The 21157-nt window shown below is 40.3% G+C and overlaps 2 protein-coding genes across 2 annotated transcripts in view; both read left to right on the top strand.

The window, feature by feature from the left end:
* Alg9 (alpha-1,2-mannosyltransferase Alg9) overlaps positions 1-21157 on the top strand; it is a 121884-nt gene that overhangs the window by 14761 nt on the left and 85966 nt on the right. The gene's annotated exons all lie outside the window — the stretch shown is intronic.
* LOC136885553 (uncharacterized) lies at positions 9930-13513 on the top strand. The gene has a single exon (XM_067158184.2). The coding sequence runs from the start codon at positions 10306-10308 to the stop codon at positions 12496-12498; it is 2193 nt and encodes a 730-aa protein (XP_067014285.2). The 5' UTR covers positions 9930-10305; the 3' UTR covers positions 12499-13513.

Consider the following 21157-nt stretch of genomic DNA (forward strand, 5'->3'; position numbering starts at 1 on the left):
GAGGGTAAGAGTGTCTTTTTTAGCAAGTCTCCCTCCTTTTCTGAAGGTCATTTGCACCGTCTTCTGAAGATTGATCGTGAGGTGGTTTTCGTTAACCCACTTTTCTAACTCTAGTAAGGAGGCTTGTAAGCTGTCTTTGTTTGATGATCCTAGTACCATATCATCTGCGTAGAGGATGACTGTCATGTCGGGTGAAGAATTTACTATATTCGTGATGTCTGCAGTGATAATGTTGAACAGTAAAGGACTCATCGGGTCACCCTGCAGTACTCCATTCGTTTGTCTGATCGGGTCCGAGGTGTCGACTCCATCATCAATCTCTATGTAGTTTACTGTCAAGATATTATTTAGCAACTTAAAAAGGGGATGAGCTTCGCTGATCATGTTTTTGATCTTGGTTAGGAGAATTTCTCGATTTACGGAGTCAAAAGCCTTCGTGAAATCCACGAAAACTGCATAGTATTTTCCTTTGGGTAGTCTTAATGCTTCTTCTATTTCCTGTAGCAGGTATTTTACAGCATGAATTGTGCTTCTTCCGGGCATAAATCCGAATTGGCATTCCGGGATTGTTACAGAATCTTGCAATTTCTTTGTAAGGATCTTCATAAATATTTTGAGGATGTTGTTCTCCAATGCAATGCCTCTATAAGAATTTGGGTCATTTGTTTGTCCTTTACCCTTGTATAGGATTTTCATTGATGATCTTCTCCATTCCTCAGGAATAATTCCAGATCTTAGACAGGCATTGAATAAGATCGTCCAGAAAGGCAATAACATTTCTTGAGTTTCTTTGAGATGTTCTGTATGGATACCATCTGGGCCGGGATTGGAACTAATTTGGGACCATCTCAAACTCAGAGATCTCGAAAGGATAGAGAAAGTAAAAGCACGCTTTCTTAAATGTACTCTACGAGTTGGAAAATCGGCCCCATCACGTCTAGTATATGAACTGGCCAAAGAAACTTTTTACATCCAGGACCTCAGAATGAGGCTCCATCTGCCATCTACTGGAGCTTACAATGAACTCCTACGCAGAAGGGAAGAAAAGAAAAAGGAAATCGACCCCGACTTCTATACCTCAGATGCCATGTTGGTGAGAAACTGGACCAAAGAAAATCAAGATCAAAGACATATCATAACACGTCTTTCCATTCATGGTTTTCACCACAAGATATGCACAGTGAAGTCTTTTCATAATCCAGTTGTTAACTGTATTTGCTTTTTATGTGGCAAACAGTGTGACAGGTATCACATCAAGACTTGCAACAAGAGAACCATGTCGATAAGTGAATATTGCAAACCCTAATGCCCATTCGGGTGCCCTTTCTAATAATAATTGTTACCGTGTTTTTGTGGTAGTTAGAGGTGAAAGAAGGTGCGGGGTGGTGAACAGGTCTCAAGCTACGAAAGTAAAATTAATTTAAAATTTAACAAGGTTATATTTTCTTTTCAAAATTAAGAAATAACAATTACGGCAGGTACAGAGTAGCAAGGCAACAAAAGGTGCAATTACAGTATTTACAGTATTTGGGCTTCGAGCCCCGAATTCACACTTCTAGGGCAATTAGCCCAACTTTACTCCAAAATAAGTTTTACCAGAGGGGCCGAAAACCCCATTCATGTTCCAGAGCACTTGCTCCAAATTACACAGAAAAGCCTCCTCGAGGCATACAACACTTAATTTTCAAGAAAGAGCCACACGCTCTCAAACTTTAAGCCTCTCGAAGGCCACACCAAACTCCACCTTCAAGTTGTCCTCTCAGGACATAGACACAGGGGTAACATACCCAACCTACTGAGGTCTATTAAATGAAAAAGGGTAATTACATGACCTCTAAAATAACAATTTGAGAGGAGGCGATCTGCACTCCTAATGTATTTGTTTCAAAACCTAATTTGGCTCTAGGCCACTGATGCAAGGGCTAATCCCATACTACGGAGGTGACTTTAGAAAAGAAACAAATTTACATAATGTTAAGGAAGAATAGGTTGAGAAAATAAGTTCACCTCAAAACAATATGAGTGGGAGCTCGAGAGGGTTAAGCACTCTCTATCCCAATATGTAGTTTAAAAGGTAGAATAGATACAAGTTTTTTTTACATTTTAAGGAAGGTTACATAATGGAAAAACTTCGGACCCGCCCCGAGAGTTAAACTGCTGAGCTAGCAAAGAAAAGAAGTAATTAATCGGCCATTACGTGGTTGTTGACTGCCGCCGAAGAAAGAGGCGCTTCCCGCCGCCTGCTATGTACTTTACACACTGAAAGATGGAACAGAAGTGGCCCGGAGACCCTAAAATCAGCAGTTTATATACTCTCGCGGAAAGTTCGAGGCGTTAGGGGAATGAGAACACCCTCCCACAAAAACTTTATTGGCTAACCAAGGAAACCCCTACACAATATGAAGAAGAAACACATAATTGGTGGAAAATTAATTCAAGAAATTCGGGATTGGCTAAATACAAAACAAGGGGAAAGAAAGGGTTAATATTGCCAACTTAAACAACGACTGAAAGAAATTTAGCAAAGAACAAACTTTTGAAATTAAATTTTCTCCAAAAAAACAGTTCTTTCACTCCGCACTAGGGTGCACTATTGTTGATCTTCAGTAGTGTCCTCTAGAAGAGAAAGTTCACACTTCTTACTACAAGCAAAACAAAAATATGTTGAAAATGACACAGTTCAAAAACTCCAAATTTTCCACGTAGTGACATCTTCTGAGAAATTTGAAAATTAATACCGTCAATAAAGTTCAGACTTCCTCCAGCAGAGGAGTTTCAATTGGCGCACATTTTAAATTAGCGGCATGGAGGTGTACCGCCCGGTACAGTAATAAAGCAAGTAACATTATTATTATTATTATTATTATTATTATTATTATTATTATTATTATTATTATTATTATTATTATTAATCCCGTACCTGGTGGTAGAAGGCACTCCTCAGTTGTATCCTACTAATTTCCGTATCCATTCTTCCATTTTCTGTCAATTTACTTTACAAGTATTTGAAGTGTTCTACTATTTCCAGTTTGTTGTCTCCTATTTTGATAGCTCCTTCTCCTTCTTTACTTCCTCTGCTCATCACCATTGTCTTACTCTTCTCCCCATTGTTCAGTCCATCTATTCAGTAGCCTACCTTCAGCTGTTGTTGTAACACCTCCTCATCTTCTCCCCAGATCACATCCTCATCTGCAAACATCATTACATTCATTCTTTCCCCTCTATAATCTTCCCTTGCTGCCTTTATGATGTAATTCATGACCAGTAGGAACAACACACTCCCTCTCTCACACCATTCTCTTCTACCCACTGTTGTTTTCACACAGCTGTAACAGTTAACATATATTGCTTTTGTTATTTTTATGAGCTGTTTGCGAACGCGCCTCAGTGTCAGACTTGACCAAACTTTTGATCTGGGGATGCTATCAGGTGGTGGTGGTGATTATTGTTTTAAGAGGAAGTACAACTAGGCAACCATCATCTATATAACACTAATCAGAGGACAAAAATGGAAGGGATCCGACACTTCGAAAAATGAAGATATCGGCCAAAGAAAGACAAGGGCCATGAAGGGCGTGAAAATAAACAACTCCCTAGCCTTCGCAAACCTAATAGCATTGGGGTCGGAAAAGTACAAGAGTTGACCAAGGGAGGTCGGATAGGATAGATGAAAGTGAGTAAACGGAAGCAATTCCAGGGCTCAGCTAAGGGCCCCGTGGTTGCCAGTCCATTCTCCTAAGTTCAGAGCCCCTGGGGCCCCTTTTAGTCACCTGTTGCGGCAGGCAGGGGATACCGTGGGTGTTATTCTACTGCCCCCACCCACAGGGGCAGGGATGCTATCATACACCTTTTTCTACTCTTTTGTCGGAAATTGCCCAGAACAAATCGAGCTGCTTTTCTTTGCATTTTTTCCAGTTCTTGAATCAAGTAATCCTGGTGGGGTCTTACCAGAGACTTATATGTCCTCTCCTTTACATCCTTACTTCTTCTTCTTCTTCTTCTTCATCCATTCCCTTTTCCAGATTCTCTCTGGTTAGGGTAGTGTACCAAAGCCCTCCTCCTTACTCGATCTTTCCACCATTCCTCTTCTAGTACTTTCTTGCTATCGACTCCTCTACTTGCAATACAGTCCACAACAGAGCTCCTCCATCTCATTCTAGGCCTCTTTCTGGTCTCTGTATCTATGAATATTCTCTTTGGTATTCTTTCTCCTGGCATTCTCATCATGTGTCCAAAGCATTTCAGCTTTGCTATATCAATCTCTTTTTGAAGTTTACACACTCCCACGCTTCTCCTTATTTCCTCATTTTGCATTCTATCTCATCTTGTCTTTCCCTATATGCTCCTCAAGGACTTCATTTCAGCTGCTTGTATCTTACTTTGGTTCCGCTGAGTCAACGTCCAGACTGCTGAAGCATAGGTCAGTATAGGTTTATAATAGGACGAGTATAAAACCTTCTTGCACTTCATTGGCACATCTTTGTTCCATACAATGTCTCTCACACACTGGTAGAAACTTGCAGACTGCTGTGTTCTTAAATCAATTTCTCCATCCAAATTTCCATCTTGTGATATCATGCTGCCCAAATATTTTAAAATTTTTACTACTTCAAGAGGTTCATTTCCTATTTTTATCACTCCCCTGGATTTTCTGTTACCTCTCGTCATGGTCAGAGTCTTACTTTTTGCAGTACTAATCTTCATTCCAAAATTTCTTATCTCCTCATTCCATAAATCAACTTGTGTCTGTACTTCCTCTTCATTATCTCCCCAAACTACAATGTCATCAGCAAAGAGCATAGACTTTACTTGCTCGCCCATCATCTTCTTCTTGATATTATGTAGAATTCTATCCATGATGATAATGAAGAGTAACACTTTTTATTATAATTTTGGGTCCACCTTATTCAACACATAAAATTGTTGCGTAGATGTAATTACAACATATATTTTTAAATCAGTACTAGTTTCGACGCCCCACTGCGTCATCATCAGCTGATAGAAGTTTGTAGAAAAATTGTCAATCCTATAAGTTTATAAACGTCAAATTCATCACAATTTAAAACCATATTAACACTGCTTGCTGTGCTTCATTGCGCTTCCCATTGACAGTGACCTTTTGAGGTCCGCACTGAACTGGTAACGTTGTTCTTGATAACATCTCAAAGGACTTAGTTGCTCGTTTCTACCTTATTAGGATTGCTCCATTAAAGGGACACTGTGGTTTTTAATGAATTATTTCTACAACGATAGTATGAGAAGTTTTAAGAAGTGCGATAAATTAAGCACATAGTGTTTCAAGACTATTCTAAAATCCACTTTATATCATTAGTGAGCAAACCAGTTTGCACATGTTTTTATCAGTTTATGGCATAAGACTCGCAAGTCTCTGACTTGTTGAAAATATGAATTTAGAGACCGTATATTTTTAACACAGTTTCATGTTGTTAATATGGTCTTGTCTCAGCCTACTACTACTACCAGCTACCCACCAATATCAGGAAGTGCATTGGATGCTGTCAGAGAAATCAAAGGAAATCGACCCCAAGTTTTTTGCTACGGACGCGATGATAGATCAAAATTGGATCAAGGAGCTTCAGGAGCAAAGACATGTGATAACCAGATATGCAATCCACGGTTTTCACCATAAGATTTGCGCAACGAAGATTTTTCACTTCCCGAATAGACTGTGTGTGCTCTTTGTGTGGGAACAGATGTGAACAATATCATCTCTTTAAGTGCAAAAACAGAACGAAATCTGTGACTCAGTATAGCAATTATTATTATTATTATTATTATTATTATTATTATTATTATTATTATTATTATTGAAAGATGCGAAAAAGACCAGAAAACTGATCACACAAAGCTCACTTAGAAGTTGTGCATTTCCTTCTTTGCCAGGCAGCCTTCAATTTTTCTCTCATCGTGGTTCTTCGTTCTTCTGTCCACTTAGCTCCTGTCTTCTTCTTGTGGTTTCTCTCTGACTCTACTTCCCACTTGTTGATTTTCGTTCTGTAGCAGGTTCGATTAGCGATGTCGGCCACTTTGATTCCTGATTTTTCCAGGTCTTGGCGGATTTCCGTTGTCCACCTATTTGTTTTGATGTTTTCTGTTGCCTCAAGTAAGATTCTTGTCAGTCTGTTTTCTGGAAGGCGTTTGATGTGTCCATAAAATTTCAGGCGTCTTTTTCTGATGTCGGCCGCAAGGTTTGAGAGCTCCTCGGTTTTTGTACGAGATTGCAGTCTATATCCTTCGTCAGTCAGTTTTGGGCCGAGAATTTTTCTGATGATTTTACGTTCCTCTTTCAGGATGTCTTCTAGTACTGTTTTCCTGTGGAGATCCAGTGTTTCACCCGCGTATAGTATTTCAGGTTTGATCACAGTGTTGTAATGTCGAATTTTGGTGAAGATTGAAAGGCATTTTTTGTTGTAAATGTTTTGTGTTCAGCCGAGGGCTCTCTTCATTTTCTGGATGCGGACCTCGAGGGCCTTCTGTTCTTTTCCTGTTGGTACTATAATTTCTCCGAGATATCGGAACTCAGTTACTTTTTCGATTGTGCCAAATTTCGTGTTCAAATTCTGGAGGCTGCACTGGTTGCACATGACCTTGGTTTTTGAGAAGGAGATTTGTAGGCCGAATTTTTCTGAGCATTTCTTGAGAGTTTCGATTTGGCTGATTGCCTGTTGTTCGTTTGTTGCAAGGATCGCGAGATCATCTGCGAAAGCGTGACAGGAGATTTTTACATGTCTTCTTGTCATACTTAATGGTTGCCAATTTCCTTGAGCTTTTAGAGCTTGTTCCCATTCTCTCATGATTTTGTCCAGGGCTATGTTAAAGAGTAGTGGGGAGAGTCCATCTCCTTCTCGGACACCAGTTTTTATCTGAAATTTTTCAGATATATTTCCCATGAATTTTACTTGGGAGGTTGTGTTGGTGAGAGTTAGTCTGATGATTTTTTGAGTCTTGTTGTCCAGTCCGTACTCACTCAGTGTTTGGAAGAGAGATTGCCGGTCAATGGAGTCGTATGCTTTCTGGAAGTCCACGAAGGTGCAGATTGTGGGTTGTTTTCTTGTGTGTCGTAGTTTCAAGATGGTTTTCAGGTTGAGTATCTGTTCTGCACAGGATCTGTGGGGCCTGAAGCCCGCTTGGTATTCGCCTATGAGTGGTTCTAGTTGTTCCTGTGTTTTTTGGAGGAGGATTGCAGAGAGGATTTTGTATGTCACTTGCACCAGGAAAATTCCCCTGTAATTGTTCACATCTGTTCGGTCACCTTGTTTGTGAAGTGGAACGAGGAGGGCGTTTGTCCAATTTTCTGGTAGTCTTTCTGTTGTCCAAATTTCTTGTATGATTTGTGTGAGTTCTTGGAGAGAATTCTTTCCTAGATGTTTAAGAAGCTCTGCTATGATGCCATCGTCTCCGGATGCCTTGTTGTTTTTCAGTCGTTGTATTTCCTCTTGTGTAGGTGGGGATGAGTCTGGGTTTGGGTTTGGGTGGGGTTTAAGTGGAAACCTCTCCGTTGGTTCTGGGCAGTTGAGTTGTGACTTGAAGTATCTCGCGAGTTCCTTGGTGTTTTCATCATCTGAGAGTGCCAATTTTCCGTTTTGTTTTCTGAAGCAGAGGTTCTTGGGCGTGTACCCATTTAATCTGTTGCGGAAGACGCTGTAAAAATCTCTGCTGTTGTAGTTGCGGAAGTCCTGTTCGGCCGACTTCAGTTGGTCCTCCAGGTATTTCCTCTTGGTTTGTCTGATGAGTTTAGAGGTCTGTCTGCGGACTTCGCGCAATTTTTCTTCGTTTTCAGGTGTACGGTTGCTGATGAACTTCTGGTATGTGTTTTTTCTATTCAATATGGCTTGGTCACATTCGGTGGTCCAAAACGGGTGTCTGCTCTTTTTCTGTAGTGGGATTTGCTCTGATGCAGTCTTCATGATTTTGTCGTGGAATTCGTTCCAAGTTTTGGCTGGGATTTTTTCCCATATTTCCCGGAGATTTGATGTTTTTATTTGTGCTGTGTCCAATTTTTTGTTTGCCTTGGATTTCTGGTAGAAGCGTTTTGGGGTAAATTTCACTTTGATTCTTGTTAGATGATGGTCTGAGTCAATGTTGGCTCCTCTGCGGACTTGAACGTTGTGTACTTCTTTTTGTGCTGGGAAGGAGATGGCGACATGATTGATCTGGTGTTTGCCGCAGCAGGTGTTGGGTGATTCCCATGTGAAGAGCTTATTGGGGTTTTTCCGTAGGGATGTTGACATGATTTTCAGGTCGTGTTGTTGACAGAGCTCGATGAGGCATTTGCCATTTTTGTTGGTCTTTTCGTGTGCTGAGAATCTTCCTGCGGTTTTTCTGTAGCACTTTTCTTTACCAATTTTACCGTTGAAATCGCCAAGGAGAATGATGCTGTCTTTTTCAGGTATTTTGATGAGTGTGGTTTCAAGTTTGTTCCAGAAGTTTTCTGTTTGTTTCTGATCTTTGCAGTCGGTGGGTGCGTGGGCATTTACAAAGGTGTAGTGGCGATTTGCACAGTGAAGTCGTAAGGTCATTAGTCTGTTGTTTACGGGTATGATCTCTTCTACGGAGTTCACGATCTTTTTGTGTACGAAAAAGGCCATGCCTAACATTGGTGTGGCTTTTCCTACTGTTCGTGTAATTTTGCTCTTGAAAATGCGGTAGTTACCATATTCTGACGTCTCCGACTCAGTGAGTCTGGTCTCTTGTATGGCGAGTAGCTGGATTTTTTGCTGATCTAATTCTGATGTTAATCTGAGAAGTTTGCCTACTTGTAGGAGTGTGTTTACGTTTAGCGTGCCGATGTAGAAGGGCGTTTTAGTGGGAAGTTTGCCAGAGAGCTCCGACTCTCTCTTTCGTGTCAGCCCGGCTCCTCCAGAATCCGAGTGGCCGGTTGCCGCCTTCGTTTTCAGTTGGCGGGTGGATTGGTTACCACCTGGAGTAATGTTGTTCTTACTTGCACGAATCATGGTGTGCTTGTTCTCAAGCGATTGGGTTGATCCCGAGGGATCGGAGTACAATCAGGTGGGTGAGTTCCTGAAGGTTTTCTGAGGCAGCCGCTCCAACTCGGAGTACAGACGCTGACCAGTTGCCGCACCAAATAGGTGAACAGACGCTACTGGATTTATTATTATCCTATGCCGTTGGCCATCTAGTGGCTCTTCTGCCTTTAGGGGCAGTTTCCCACCCCAAGGGCAAGAGAGTGCCCTGAACCTCTACCCGCTCATCCGCTCTCCGAAGAGGCCGTTGGCACTTGGTAGAGGAGGACCACTTATACCGGTGGTCACTCAGTTTGTGGACGCAGTTTAACGTCATGCCCGGGACATTATTATTATTATTATTATTATTATTATTATTATTATCAAGGTCATTTTGCAGTTGTTCACAGTGTTGTAACGTATTTATTACTCTGTACAGAATGACATCATCTGCAAAAAGCCTTATCTCTGATTCCACTTCTCTACACATATCATTTATATATATAAGAAAACATAAAGGTCCAATAATACTGTCTTGAGGAATTCCCCTCTTAATTATTACAGGGTCAGATAAAGCTTCGCCTACTTTAATTCTCTGAATTCTATTTTCTAGGAAGATAGCCACCCATTTAGTCACTCTTTTGTCAAGTCCAATTTAATCATCATGGCTGTTTAGAATTAATATCACGCTGTTTGATTTTGGTCGTGTTATTTTTTCTCCAACCATTAATAATGTAAATGATTCAGCGTGATGAGAAGTGACGCTATGCATATTGTAATAAGAATGAATGACGTCGTCCCCAGCTCCAGTCGGTGATTCATGACCTTTTGATACGATTTTACGGCTTGTAGGGCATGTTCTTTGGCGCATATCTTGCATACCTTTATTCTTTGAAGCCTTCGAAAGGGAAGGGAGCTGGAAACTTACATCTTCACTGTATCTTGTTGCCTACATGTATTTATTTGTCTTACCTGGAGGGTTCACGAAATATATTCAGTAGTTGGTTTAAGGCTTGTGTGTAAGACGGAATTGATAAGTAATGTTCTGTACGGTGGTTCTAAAATGTCTGATGTAAACTAAATATCAATATAAATGATATTTAAATCATTTCTTTTGTTGTACTCTGCACATTTGTGCGCACTTCCTATAATAAATAAAATGTCTGATGTATCGCAGAGGCTGTGGGAATCGATAGGGGTGGTAGCACTGTTTGTATTGGTTACGCAATTGTTTTCCCATAATGCATGAACTTCTAATTCGTTCTTCAGTTGATGCTCGGATACGAATATAGAATATTTCCGTTAGTAAACTTGTGGTAAAATGGCGTCAGTTGACGATTGGAGTGATGGTGAAATACGAAGTAAATTAGCGGAGCTCGGAACTCCTGTTGGTCCAGTTACAGAAACAACTCGTAAAACGTTGGTGAAAAAATTGAAGAAACTTCTGCAAACGTCGGAGGGAAATGTATCAGGTTCAGGTAGGACGCGTCGGAGCCTTAGCCGCTTCAGCTCTGGCGATGAGGATAGTCAAGAAGACGCTCCAAGCATGCCTCCTCCGTCCAGAACGCGAACTCTGCGTCGCAGAACTGTTGGACCCACTGACTTAACATCTCCCAATGATTCAGCGGCTTCATTACAACGAGATTCAGGTACAGGTACCAATAAAACCGTGACGAAAATATCTAGGAAAAGCACCAGTGCCATTACGACAGTACCAAAAGACGATTTCGACTCGGGATCTGATTCAGATGTACCAACCAAAACTTACGAGAGCTCTGTATCTGGCAGGAGAGCATTAAAGCCAGAATCTCCTCCACAGCCTCGTACATATTCAAGTCCAGACTCCAGTACCTCTCGTTCATTTGGAAGTTCTAAATTGGATTCAGGAATATCATCACGTATATCCACTACTTCTGCACCAGAGTCGAGCACTACACCTTCACGTACGTACTCGAACTTTAGATCAGAGACAACATCATCAACTCGGCAGTATGTTACTTCTCGACCTGATCCACTCACGCCATCCCTCTTCTCTACCTCATCTGGTCTTGATAGAGGTTTGACATCTGGTCTTGATAGAAGTTTAACATCTGGTCTTGATAGAGGTTTGACATCTGGAACTTCTACCTTTCGTGATGTACCTATTTCTAGAACAGTGCTACCACCAATGGGATCTTCTAGGAACATTGAAACAAGCCGTATTTATGATAAAGTGTCTTCTGATTACCGCAAAAATATTCAGCAGGAGGAGGAGGATGGAGAGACAGAAGAGGAAGAAAATTCTACTACTGGTTTTCAGTCTGAGTTTCTGTCTCGGCTGCAGGGGAAGGCAAGATCTAGTAGCAGTTACAAACCCCCTTCTCGAGATGAATCATCTTCTCGTGTGTTTAGCCGAACATCGATAAGCCCGTCCAGGTCAATAGTATCGCCTAATGTTCAATTGTTTGACAAGTACAAGGGTATTAATTTTGGCAGTTATGGAAGCAGACTTTCGGCTGCTACAAGAGATCTGTTTTCTTCAAAGAAGAGTGTTGATTATCCCGACAGACTGTATCCAGGCAAGTTTAAATCCACCGGAAGAGTCTGTAACAGTACACTGATGTACATATTCATTGCAGTGGTTGCTGTGTTGATTACGGGTGTGGTATATATCAGTCTTGGTCCAAATCCACTTGGGTTAGAGTCTGATGATAATACATATCCCATCTGTGATGCAGATAACACCACACAGCCCTGTATTGAGAGTAAGGATCTCCAACCAGCCCTGAACTTGCTGAAAATCATCAAACCAAAGCTGCACGAGATGGCTATTAAAACTTACTGTGATGCATTACCTGGAAATGGTGTTTCGGAAATACCGTCTTTATCGGAAACTGCAGCTGTTGAATTCTTATTGAAGAAACTTCCCAAACAAACTAAATCCTTTCAAGTTGAACAAGATTTGAGGCGACTGAAAATTCTTGTTATGGCAAATCCCCATTGGGATATTAAGTTAGATCTTGAGAAGGCTGATTCTGATGGTACGGAGGTGGATTCTAAAGTTCTTATTTACTCTGCTGGACTGGCAGCTCAAAACATTAACTATCCCGTCAGTTGTGTTATACGTCACTTTGTTTATGGAATAGCACGTTGGGTGGTGATCACTGCTTGTGTCATTGGCTTCATTGCATTGGTTCTTTATTGTTATCGTGTATATAAACGGCGCCAAGAAAAACACAGGCGTGATGTCTATAGCATGGTTAACAAGGTACTTACAATGCTGGCCAGTCACTATGAACAGGATAAGCAGGGTTACTTGGCCGTTGATAACTGTCGTGATGAACTCATTCAGCCCATGCACAGAGATTCCATGAAAACAGTGTGGGATGCAGCTGTGGACTTCATAGAAAAGCACGAGTCTCGAGTCCGCACGGAACTTCATAATGTCCGAGGGGAGAACGTGAAGGTTTGGAGGTGGCTGCCTGCTAAAGGACCTCCTTTGAGTGATGCTCCAAAGCTTGATCGGCTCTTATAGTAATACCTAGCCTGTGTGTTTTGGAGTGAATCCTGTTGTTTGATTCTGAGGAAGTATGTAATATATCAGTGCATCAGAATTCAAAACAATTTTGTTTTTAATGTGTAGGTTAGGAAAGTGTTCATAATGTGTTTTTAAAAAATGGATTACAATCAAAAAAGTACTATTCAAAATAGTGAAAAGTGTTTTTTATTCAAAGTGTTAGAGAAAAAGGGGGAGCATTTACATACCTTCCAGTTGAAATGTACAAAGGCAATATTTTTCCACAGCATTAGGACTGTTTGTATATGTTATTTTTCTGAATTAAGAGAGTCATTTATTAATCATGCTTGCCATAAGTAAAATCCATAAAGGTGTACCTCAATGAAGTGCTAATACAGTAGGACATTTTATGAATGTGAATTATGTCATTAACAATCAGTGAGTGTGAGGAAGTTACTAATACTGTTGGTGTCTTAACTGCATGCTGTGTAATACTAAAAAAATATATATATAAATACATTAATCTCTCTAAATGTCAATCTAGAAAAATGACTTTAAATCTTACAGATAGCTTTTTAAGTGAGATTTCTATTGGAGTGTGATATCATTGTCATCAGACCCCGGTGATGGTAGTCAAATGCAAAATATATTAAGGAGAGCCTGTAGTTGTAAATTTTTGTTCTTTGTGGAAGATTTTGTTGGTAATTGTTCTGCGATGATCGTACCAGTCTCTTGTGAAGAACTGTTGCACTCTTTCAAGATTTTATACATCAAATTATAATATGCAAGTTATTTTGTTATGAAGATAACATTAATAAATGACACTGTAAGATGCTGTCTTAAGTAGAATTAAAAATATAAAGCTATTCATTGATACGTAGTATTTGTGTTGCTTGTATCCATCCATATTGTTTCTCTTTTGAACTTTTAAGCTCTTCATATCCTCAGTTAATGTTGAATAAGATAGGCCCCTATATAATGAATGTGTCTGGAAATTCTTTCTGTTGAAAGTGAATAACGTATTAACTATACTCCGCACTGCTTTACTTCTAACCGGGCGAGTTGGCTGTGAGCTTGCATCCGGGAGATAGTGAGTTCGAATCCCACTGTCGGCAGCCCTGAAGATGGTTATCTGTGGTTTCCCATTTTCACACCAGGCAAAGGCATATCAGCTTGTATCGGCATAGTGCGATCTCGAAACCTAGTTGCCAACTTTAATATTCAACGTGTGGTTAACCGGTCTCACTCAACGTGTGTGGTATTCGGTACGGTTCGTGATCTTTTGCATTTTTCTTCAGTAATTAGTGTTTTTTCATATTAGTCTTTCTTTAGTGTAGTACAGTATAGCCTAGTTTACAGTTTAGCATAGCATAAGTTACGGCATGACTTTATTTAAGGGTCCGCAAGGATTAATAACAGGAGCCACCAGTAGGTGGCGCATGCGAGTTGACTGTTCCACTAGTAGCGCCAAGAGGAACGACAATGCTGCCAACTGTTGGTTGTCCTTGCCGTGCAGACAGTATGCACCACGGCGATAGAAAAGAGCCTCAATTTAAGATTATTAAAAATTTTTTTTAATTAGTCAACCAATTCAATACAAAGTTAGGACTTATAGGATGTAAGTCCTAACGTTGCAGATATCATTTGTATTGAATAGGTTGACTAATAAAAATTTTTAATAATCTTAACTTGATGTACATTTTCAATACGGACCAAATATGAAGTTTGTAACATGTAATAAGAAAAGAGCCTGTCGAAGGGGCCACCGTTGTCATGACAGAGATTGGCCTGGATGTGCAAAGATAGGTACAACTATTTGCGTCCATGTATTGGTTAGTGTACTTGGTTCGCGTGTGTTTAGCAGGCTCCAGTGTGGTTCGGGAAAGAAAAGTGCCCAAGTGTCTCTGAGATCAGTGGCCGCCATAACCTCTTTCCAGTGCCAACCATTAGCGGTGAATGATTTGTTATTTCCTCATTCTCTTTTATTCTTAATAAGGTATTCCCTTTTTAGTGTCAGATGTTGTGAGTAAATGTAGTTTTTATGAATTTGTTTTCAATCCCGATTCATTCGCTTTTCTGAGCACGGTATTACATTTTATGAAAACTGTTTTCTGCGGTCGTATTGCATCCGCTGTTCTCGTGGCAGTAGCATGCTGGTACTCATTTGTCTTGCAAAACATAAGTTTAGAAGTAAAGCCGTATGGAGTTTAGCACCACCTTAAGGTTCTCCCAAAATCAGTCCGTGCACCATAATTTGACAGTAGAAATTTGTGACTGTATCTGTGTACCTTGGTAGCTTCATATTTTTCTGAACAGTTTGATATTTTTAAATATGTGACAATGCATGCCTTTAGTGTTTTGTTTTTATGTGTTTCCCTGCTTTTGATGTTATCAAGATGTTTTTGAATTATTTTTACATAAAATGTAGCCTAGTTCTTAGAATATGAAAATTATTTATTGAAAGAAATGCTAGAGATTAGTCTCATGGCCTTTGTACTGTCATGGTTGAGAATAAAAATATTTATCATAGGCGAACAACATCGTATTAAGAATCAATTCGTGCATATTTGTGCTTGATTCAAATTTTATTATTTTAATGTTGTAAATGGGTGATGTGAATAAAAATTAGATGCATTTCATGAGACTGAAGTCACTTGCGAGATTGATCTCGTCATGCAGATGAATAAAGTTTGCTTCCCGCTAACAAGATGGATCCCTGTCACTTGAGATATATCTTGTACACCAGCCTTGGTATCTGTTAGCTGATATCACATTTATATAAACAAATACCACCTGATAGAGGGAGAATTTGAACATCCTGTAATGCAGCTCAGTCTTTTACAATTCTTTCGAACTAATTTACTCAAGAACAATGGTAATGGAGGGAGAAATTGTGGAGATGCAGGCTCATTTGTTCTAGATTATAGAGAAGTGCAGTGAAGTGATCTTCATTCTCTCGCCTTCCCGTAATAACCTACAGGTGAACTGCCGCAATGGGTCGCATGTGTGACAAATACCATGATCGTTTAAATAAAGAGTTAATGGCAGCATTACGAGGATATGTTTGTTTAGCGCGAAAGTCCTCCTGGCCATTATTCTCGATTTTATTAAACTGGTATGTTATCTCACCTTAAGATAGCTCCTCAGGCCCTTATACTCAGGTAAAAAGCCATGAGCTGACCGGTAATCGAACCAGAGCCTCTAGGTAACTGTTAGACTCGCTACCCATAGACCGCAGCACTGATTGAACTAATCTTTAGTCTCATTTTTTTAGGCAGGGAAAGTATAGCCTATACTTTAGATTTGTTTCTATTTTGTAAGAAAAATATAGCGAGAATGGAATTATTAACCCTACGCAGGCGGAAGCACTTTGTCTGTACGCGGACCACAAGTTTGGAAAAATAAAACTCGTCCACATCAACACTTCCGCCCGCATTACTAAACTTTCACAGCATACACGTACGTGCGGAACGACTTATCCTTTGTTTACTTCTCGCGACGGATATATAGAGCGGCGCATAAGTCTGCTAATCTCTATACTTTGAAACTAAGGCCATAGGATGGAGCTGAGAAGCCAGTCAGAGGGAGGTCTCTTAGGCCTTTACCTTGCTGTGCAAACTCCATTGGTCTGTACTGGTACCACATGCAACTACGTTGGCCGATAGGAATGGAAGTTGCTACTTCAGAAAAGGTTAATGGCATGTATTGCTCTTCATGTTATAAAAGTAAATATATTTCTGAAGGTGGGATAGTTGGTTCCTGGGTATCGCAAAGAACACATCTCTGCTCTGACACTCATTCTTAGTGAAATTTCATTTATTTCTACTTCCTTAGAATGTTACAAACATAAGGTAGTACAAGATAAATTTTTACCGTCTGAAGGTCATTGGGCTGAGCATCAGCCGCTTGGTAGGCAAGGCCCATCAGGGCTGTTTTACCATGGGGTTGGTTTGTTTTGTAGTTCTAGCAGTAATCATCACCACCACCTTCCTTGTCATTATTCTGATACCAACAGTTTCTCTTTAGGACCTTTTTGATGGGTGCACCACCCTGCCGTTTTTACAGGCCTCCCAGCTAATGTAACCTAGATATGTGCTACACAGTTCAAAAATATTAGGGGAGCATGTTTTTGAATGTATGCCATTCTCCACAAAACAATACCTCACACCCAGGTATATTACCAACTAAACCTCTATTCTTTACCATTGAAGTATACAAAAGAATATCATTGGATTCGCGTTCAGTTTCAGAACATAAATGGAAATGTCCAAATAGGGCCGAAAACAAAGTGATACCAGTCCTCCAGGATGGATCTTTATCACAGTTGGAGAGCTTCAGTATGGTATATGTCCTCCATGAGCATTTATCACAGCTTGGCGCCTACATGGCATGCTCCGTATAAGTCGACGGAGGTCATTTTGCGGCATCAGTTCCCATTCTTCAATGAGAGCCTGTTGGAGGTCTTGGAGAGTTTGTGGTGGAACAGGATACCCACGAACACTTCTGTCAAGCCTATCACTCTTGCTCAATGGGATTAAGGTTAGGACTTACTGCTGGCCATTCCATCTCTTGAATGTCCAGTTCTCGCAAGACAGCTCTGGTGAAGCGCGCTACATGAGCACTGGCGTCGTGTATGAGTAGAAATTCAGGGCCAACACCATATGCAGCAAGCAACACATGCTGTAGCTGTATTTGCTCGCTGTACCCTGCAGCGGTAAGATTACCGCGGACGACGATAAGATCCGTACAGCTATCAATACTGATGCAACCCGATACCATCATAGAACCTTGTCCGAATCGGTTGCCTTCCTGGACAACATTTGGCATGTACTGCTCACCACAGCGTCTCCATCACGCTGTGTCTGTAAATCTGGACTCGTCTGTGAACAACACAGGTCTTCATTGACGAAGTTGCCAATTGACGTGGGTAGGGGCAAACAGAAGGCAAGCTGCATGATGTTGCTGTGTTAAACGGGGCACTGGAACAGGACGTCTGGGTTGTAAGGACACTTCTCTTAACCTGTTCCTCACTGTCTGGTCAGACACTGTCAATCCAGTGACCCTCCTGAGGTCTTATTGCAGTTCTCTGGCAGTTGCTGAAGACGCTGCAACGCACAGATGGTCAGATATCGGGTCATCCTGTGGGGTTGTCATGCGTCCATGACCTTATCCAACCCTCCTTGTGAACTGCCCTGTCTCGTAGCGATTTCACAAGCGTTGAATAATTGACGGAGAGGCATTGAGATCCACAGCAACACGGCGAAAAGTCCATCCTTCCTGGATCAAATTGCTGGCCCTTGCGACGTGAACCTCGTTAAGATGTCTGATGGGTTTGTGCTGGTTTACGTACAACATGCTCAAATGATCGCAGTAGTCTATGTACCTCACGATGATACAGGGACGCACTGCTGTCCACTTTGTTCTGAGGGGTCACCTGACAGTTTAATGCATGGCTACGCCTACAGATGGAGTATAACTTTGATTTGGCAAACCATGAGTAGTAAGGTCTCAAGGTATGCTGTACGACCATTGGAACCCCATCTACCAAAATTAACGTTCACATACCAGACATTACAAAGGATGTTCCCCTAATTTTTTTAACTGTGTAGTTATGTAATATTAACACTAAAATTTGAATCACTGAGTGCTCTAAATTAAAATGTTTGTACTATAAAACTGTTTATTTAAAAGGTAAAGCCTTTTTATTATTAACATAATTGCCTCAATTGCATCGGAGGTTAAATTTTTAGCTTGACTGTCACGCAATGTAGTGCGCGAGCGGTGTCTTTGTTAATGTGGAATCGCATGGGAGCACTTGATTCCTCCTGACGTCGCAAACCCATGTGGCACTCAACAGCAACCGAAGGGTAAACCCCGATGTTACATGATTATGAACGAGCAGTAGAACACTAGAAGTTCAAAATACTCTGTTATGTCTTGTTCGTGATAACACAAAAATAGTTAAATTTTGCAGTTAAAGTTTACTGTCTGGTATTATTGTTAATGTCCTGAGGCGTATAACTTGAAATTTTAGCATATTAATTTTTTATGTAGTATTCCCCACCTGTCTACTCATTCCTGCCATCGGCTGACGAAAATTTCTGGGGGGAACAGTGACCAATAAAACTAAAATATGTACTTCCTTCAAACTTCGGAATATTCTTGCTGTGGCATCTGTTCTTTCCTGTCCCCTCTCCCCTCAAAACTCCTCTGTAGGTGGGAAAGGTTAGAATACCTGCACAGTATCCCTTATTTAGGTCGCTCTGTGAATGAACAGTAGCATGTCAGCCTCCAAATCCCAAGATAGAGGGTTTAAACCCGTCGGAGGTAATCAGATTTTTAGAGGGTAGAAAGAAATAATTTGACACGTATGTCGTACCACGTCGGCATATAAAATATATCTGGCGACTCATTTGGTATTGTTGACGTAACTTAGAAACTCAGCCATAGATAACCCAAGAGAGATTCTGCCAACTGGCAGAGAAAAATGTAACATCAAAATTGACACACAGGTAGCTTACCTCCCTTGGTTAATCCTTGTTTTTTTCCAACCCCCTTTTAATAACCTCTTAACGGAGGCAGGCAGGAGATACCGTAGATGTATTGTATCGCTCCACCCACGTGGGGAGTTAAATCAGCTGCTCGGATAGCACTATGAAATGTATAACTTTCTTGCCACTCGATCTTGAGATTTTCTAATGCTTGTGTAGTTGGAAATTGCATCCAGGCTTCTGCTTGTGACCTAATTGCTCTAACTACCTGCCACAAAATCCTGGTCGAAATCTATATCTTTGGCTAAACCACACCACTTCGAATCTTGTAGTCACGTACGATAACGAAAAAAAAAAATCTTGTTATAACTCCACCTCTTGTCTCTTGTATTAGTTTCAGAATGTTGTGATAATCCACATTTTCTTTATGAAACCCTTAGAGGTCATTATAATTATGTTCAAGAGCATCTCTTTTTGCTTAAATACATTTTTCTGTGTTGATAAAACACCGTGCACTCTCTCGTTCTCAGCCTGCTCTCCATCACATTGAGTCAGCTACTGGGCTGTCTCGAGAATTTTTCTGTGGGATGAAGCTCCAGTTTATTCGTCCACAACTGGCGATGTATCTCGGAGAAAATCCGCTAATTAGATGCATGTCAGGGGACAGAGGACACTGTTGAGATGAAGCATTTTTATTCATGTACATGTGGGATGCAAGATGGATCTCAAGCTTATTCATATCGCCCAATATTTCTCACCTCATATGTACAAATATGTTCAAGAAAATCAGAAATATACTGCAGGTTAGAGATTGAAGCAAGCTATTCATTTAAACCCTTCCTGAATTGCATCTTCAGTAAAAATAATCACTTGTATTTCGTAACTTGTAGTAATTTCCTGAGCAGTTTTGTTTTATAGACAGTTAGTATGCTTACATTTACTTTCCTATCATTTGGAAAGTAATAGAAAAACTCCTCATGATATCTTTGTTATTATGTACAAATTCTATTTAATTTTGAATATTTTTATTACGTCTATATTAAAATATTGCAATCATAATGCATCCTCAATATTTGAACTAAGTCTAATGTTCTATAAGCAATTGTTGGGAATTTTTATTTAGAAATTAACTTATTCTAAATTTCCCTCATTTGAGCACTGCCACAATTTATTTTATGAATAAAGGAAATGAATATATGAAGTTCATTGCTGTTCTATTTTTTCAATACCTTATGTTGCATAACCCTTAAAGTAGGCTGCCATTTCAGAGTGAATTACTATATTTTTCCCATACGTGTGCTTCTGGCAATTGTCCTGAGCAGAACTGTACTATATGGACCGCAGGCAAGATCATTGAATTCCTGCTTTTCAATGCTCTTTTATGGTAAGCGGATTAGTTATTAGCTTACACGATAGTTGTGCTACAACTGTTGGTATGCCTCTTTAAAGCTCGCTGGAGCTTTCCTGGCAAGTGGGGGCTGTGAGGGTTTCATGCCACATCGTTTTACCCACAATCAGTCGAGGGTTCAGCACAGCACTAAGATTAGACTTCCTTGAGCTGCCACTTTTTATTCTATTGTTCCACTGACATTCTGCCATCTGATTGTCCATTAAGAATGAATAATGCTGCCAGCAGTTTTCCAGTCAGTGATCTAAATTGACTTTTGTGAAGCCCTTGGAACCACGCTCACATCTTGACCAGTGTGTTGTTGAAATTTAAAATAATTTGTATTATCCGCACCCTTTATCTTGTTGTACTAGTACTGTTGTTGTTTACACAACAAAGCCAAAGTATAGAATTCATGCTAGGAACAAGATTCGCATCAAGAAATGTTTTATAATGTTATATAATGTGTATGTGACATAGTTGTTGGCTTACGATGATTACGGTTTAGAAATTTCATATCGATCCATCATATTCTCGATTCAATTCAGATTTCATTTTCATTCAGTTGGCAGCACCAGGCAGCACTATCGATACCGGGACAGCTCCCTCCTTACTCCTCACCACCGTACACAAATGCACCAAGATAAAGTGTGCGGATAATACTAATGTTGGCTTGTGCTGTGACACGTGTTATACATTGGATTTATATGCTGTATAAATCACCAACATAAGCATTTAACTATGCTGCAAAATGTGATAAGTGCTTTTAATGTATGCACTTATTTTCGTGCTATTAAAC

Source organism: Anabrus simplex, chromosome 14 (assembly GCF_040414725.1).
Source record: "Anabrus simplex isolate iqAnaSimp1 chromosome 14, ASM4041472v1, whole genome shotgun sequence".
Lineage (NCBI taxonomy): Eukaryota > Metazoa > Arthropoda > Insecta > Orthoptera > Tettigoniidae > Anabrus > Anabrus simplex.

What these genes read in the sequence shown, in the direction of transcription:
- LOC136885553 (XM_067158184.2), top strand. Translation starts at nt 10,306, where the DNA reads ATGGCGTCAGTTGACGATTGGAGTGATGGTGAAATACGAAGTAAATTA.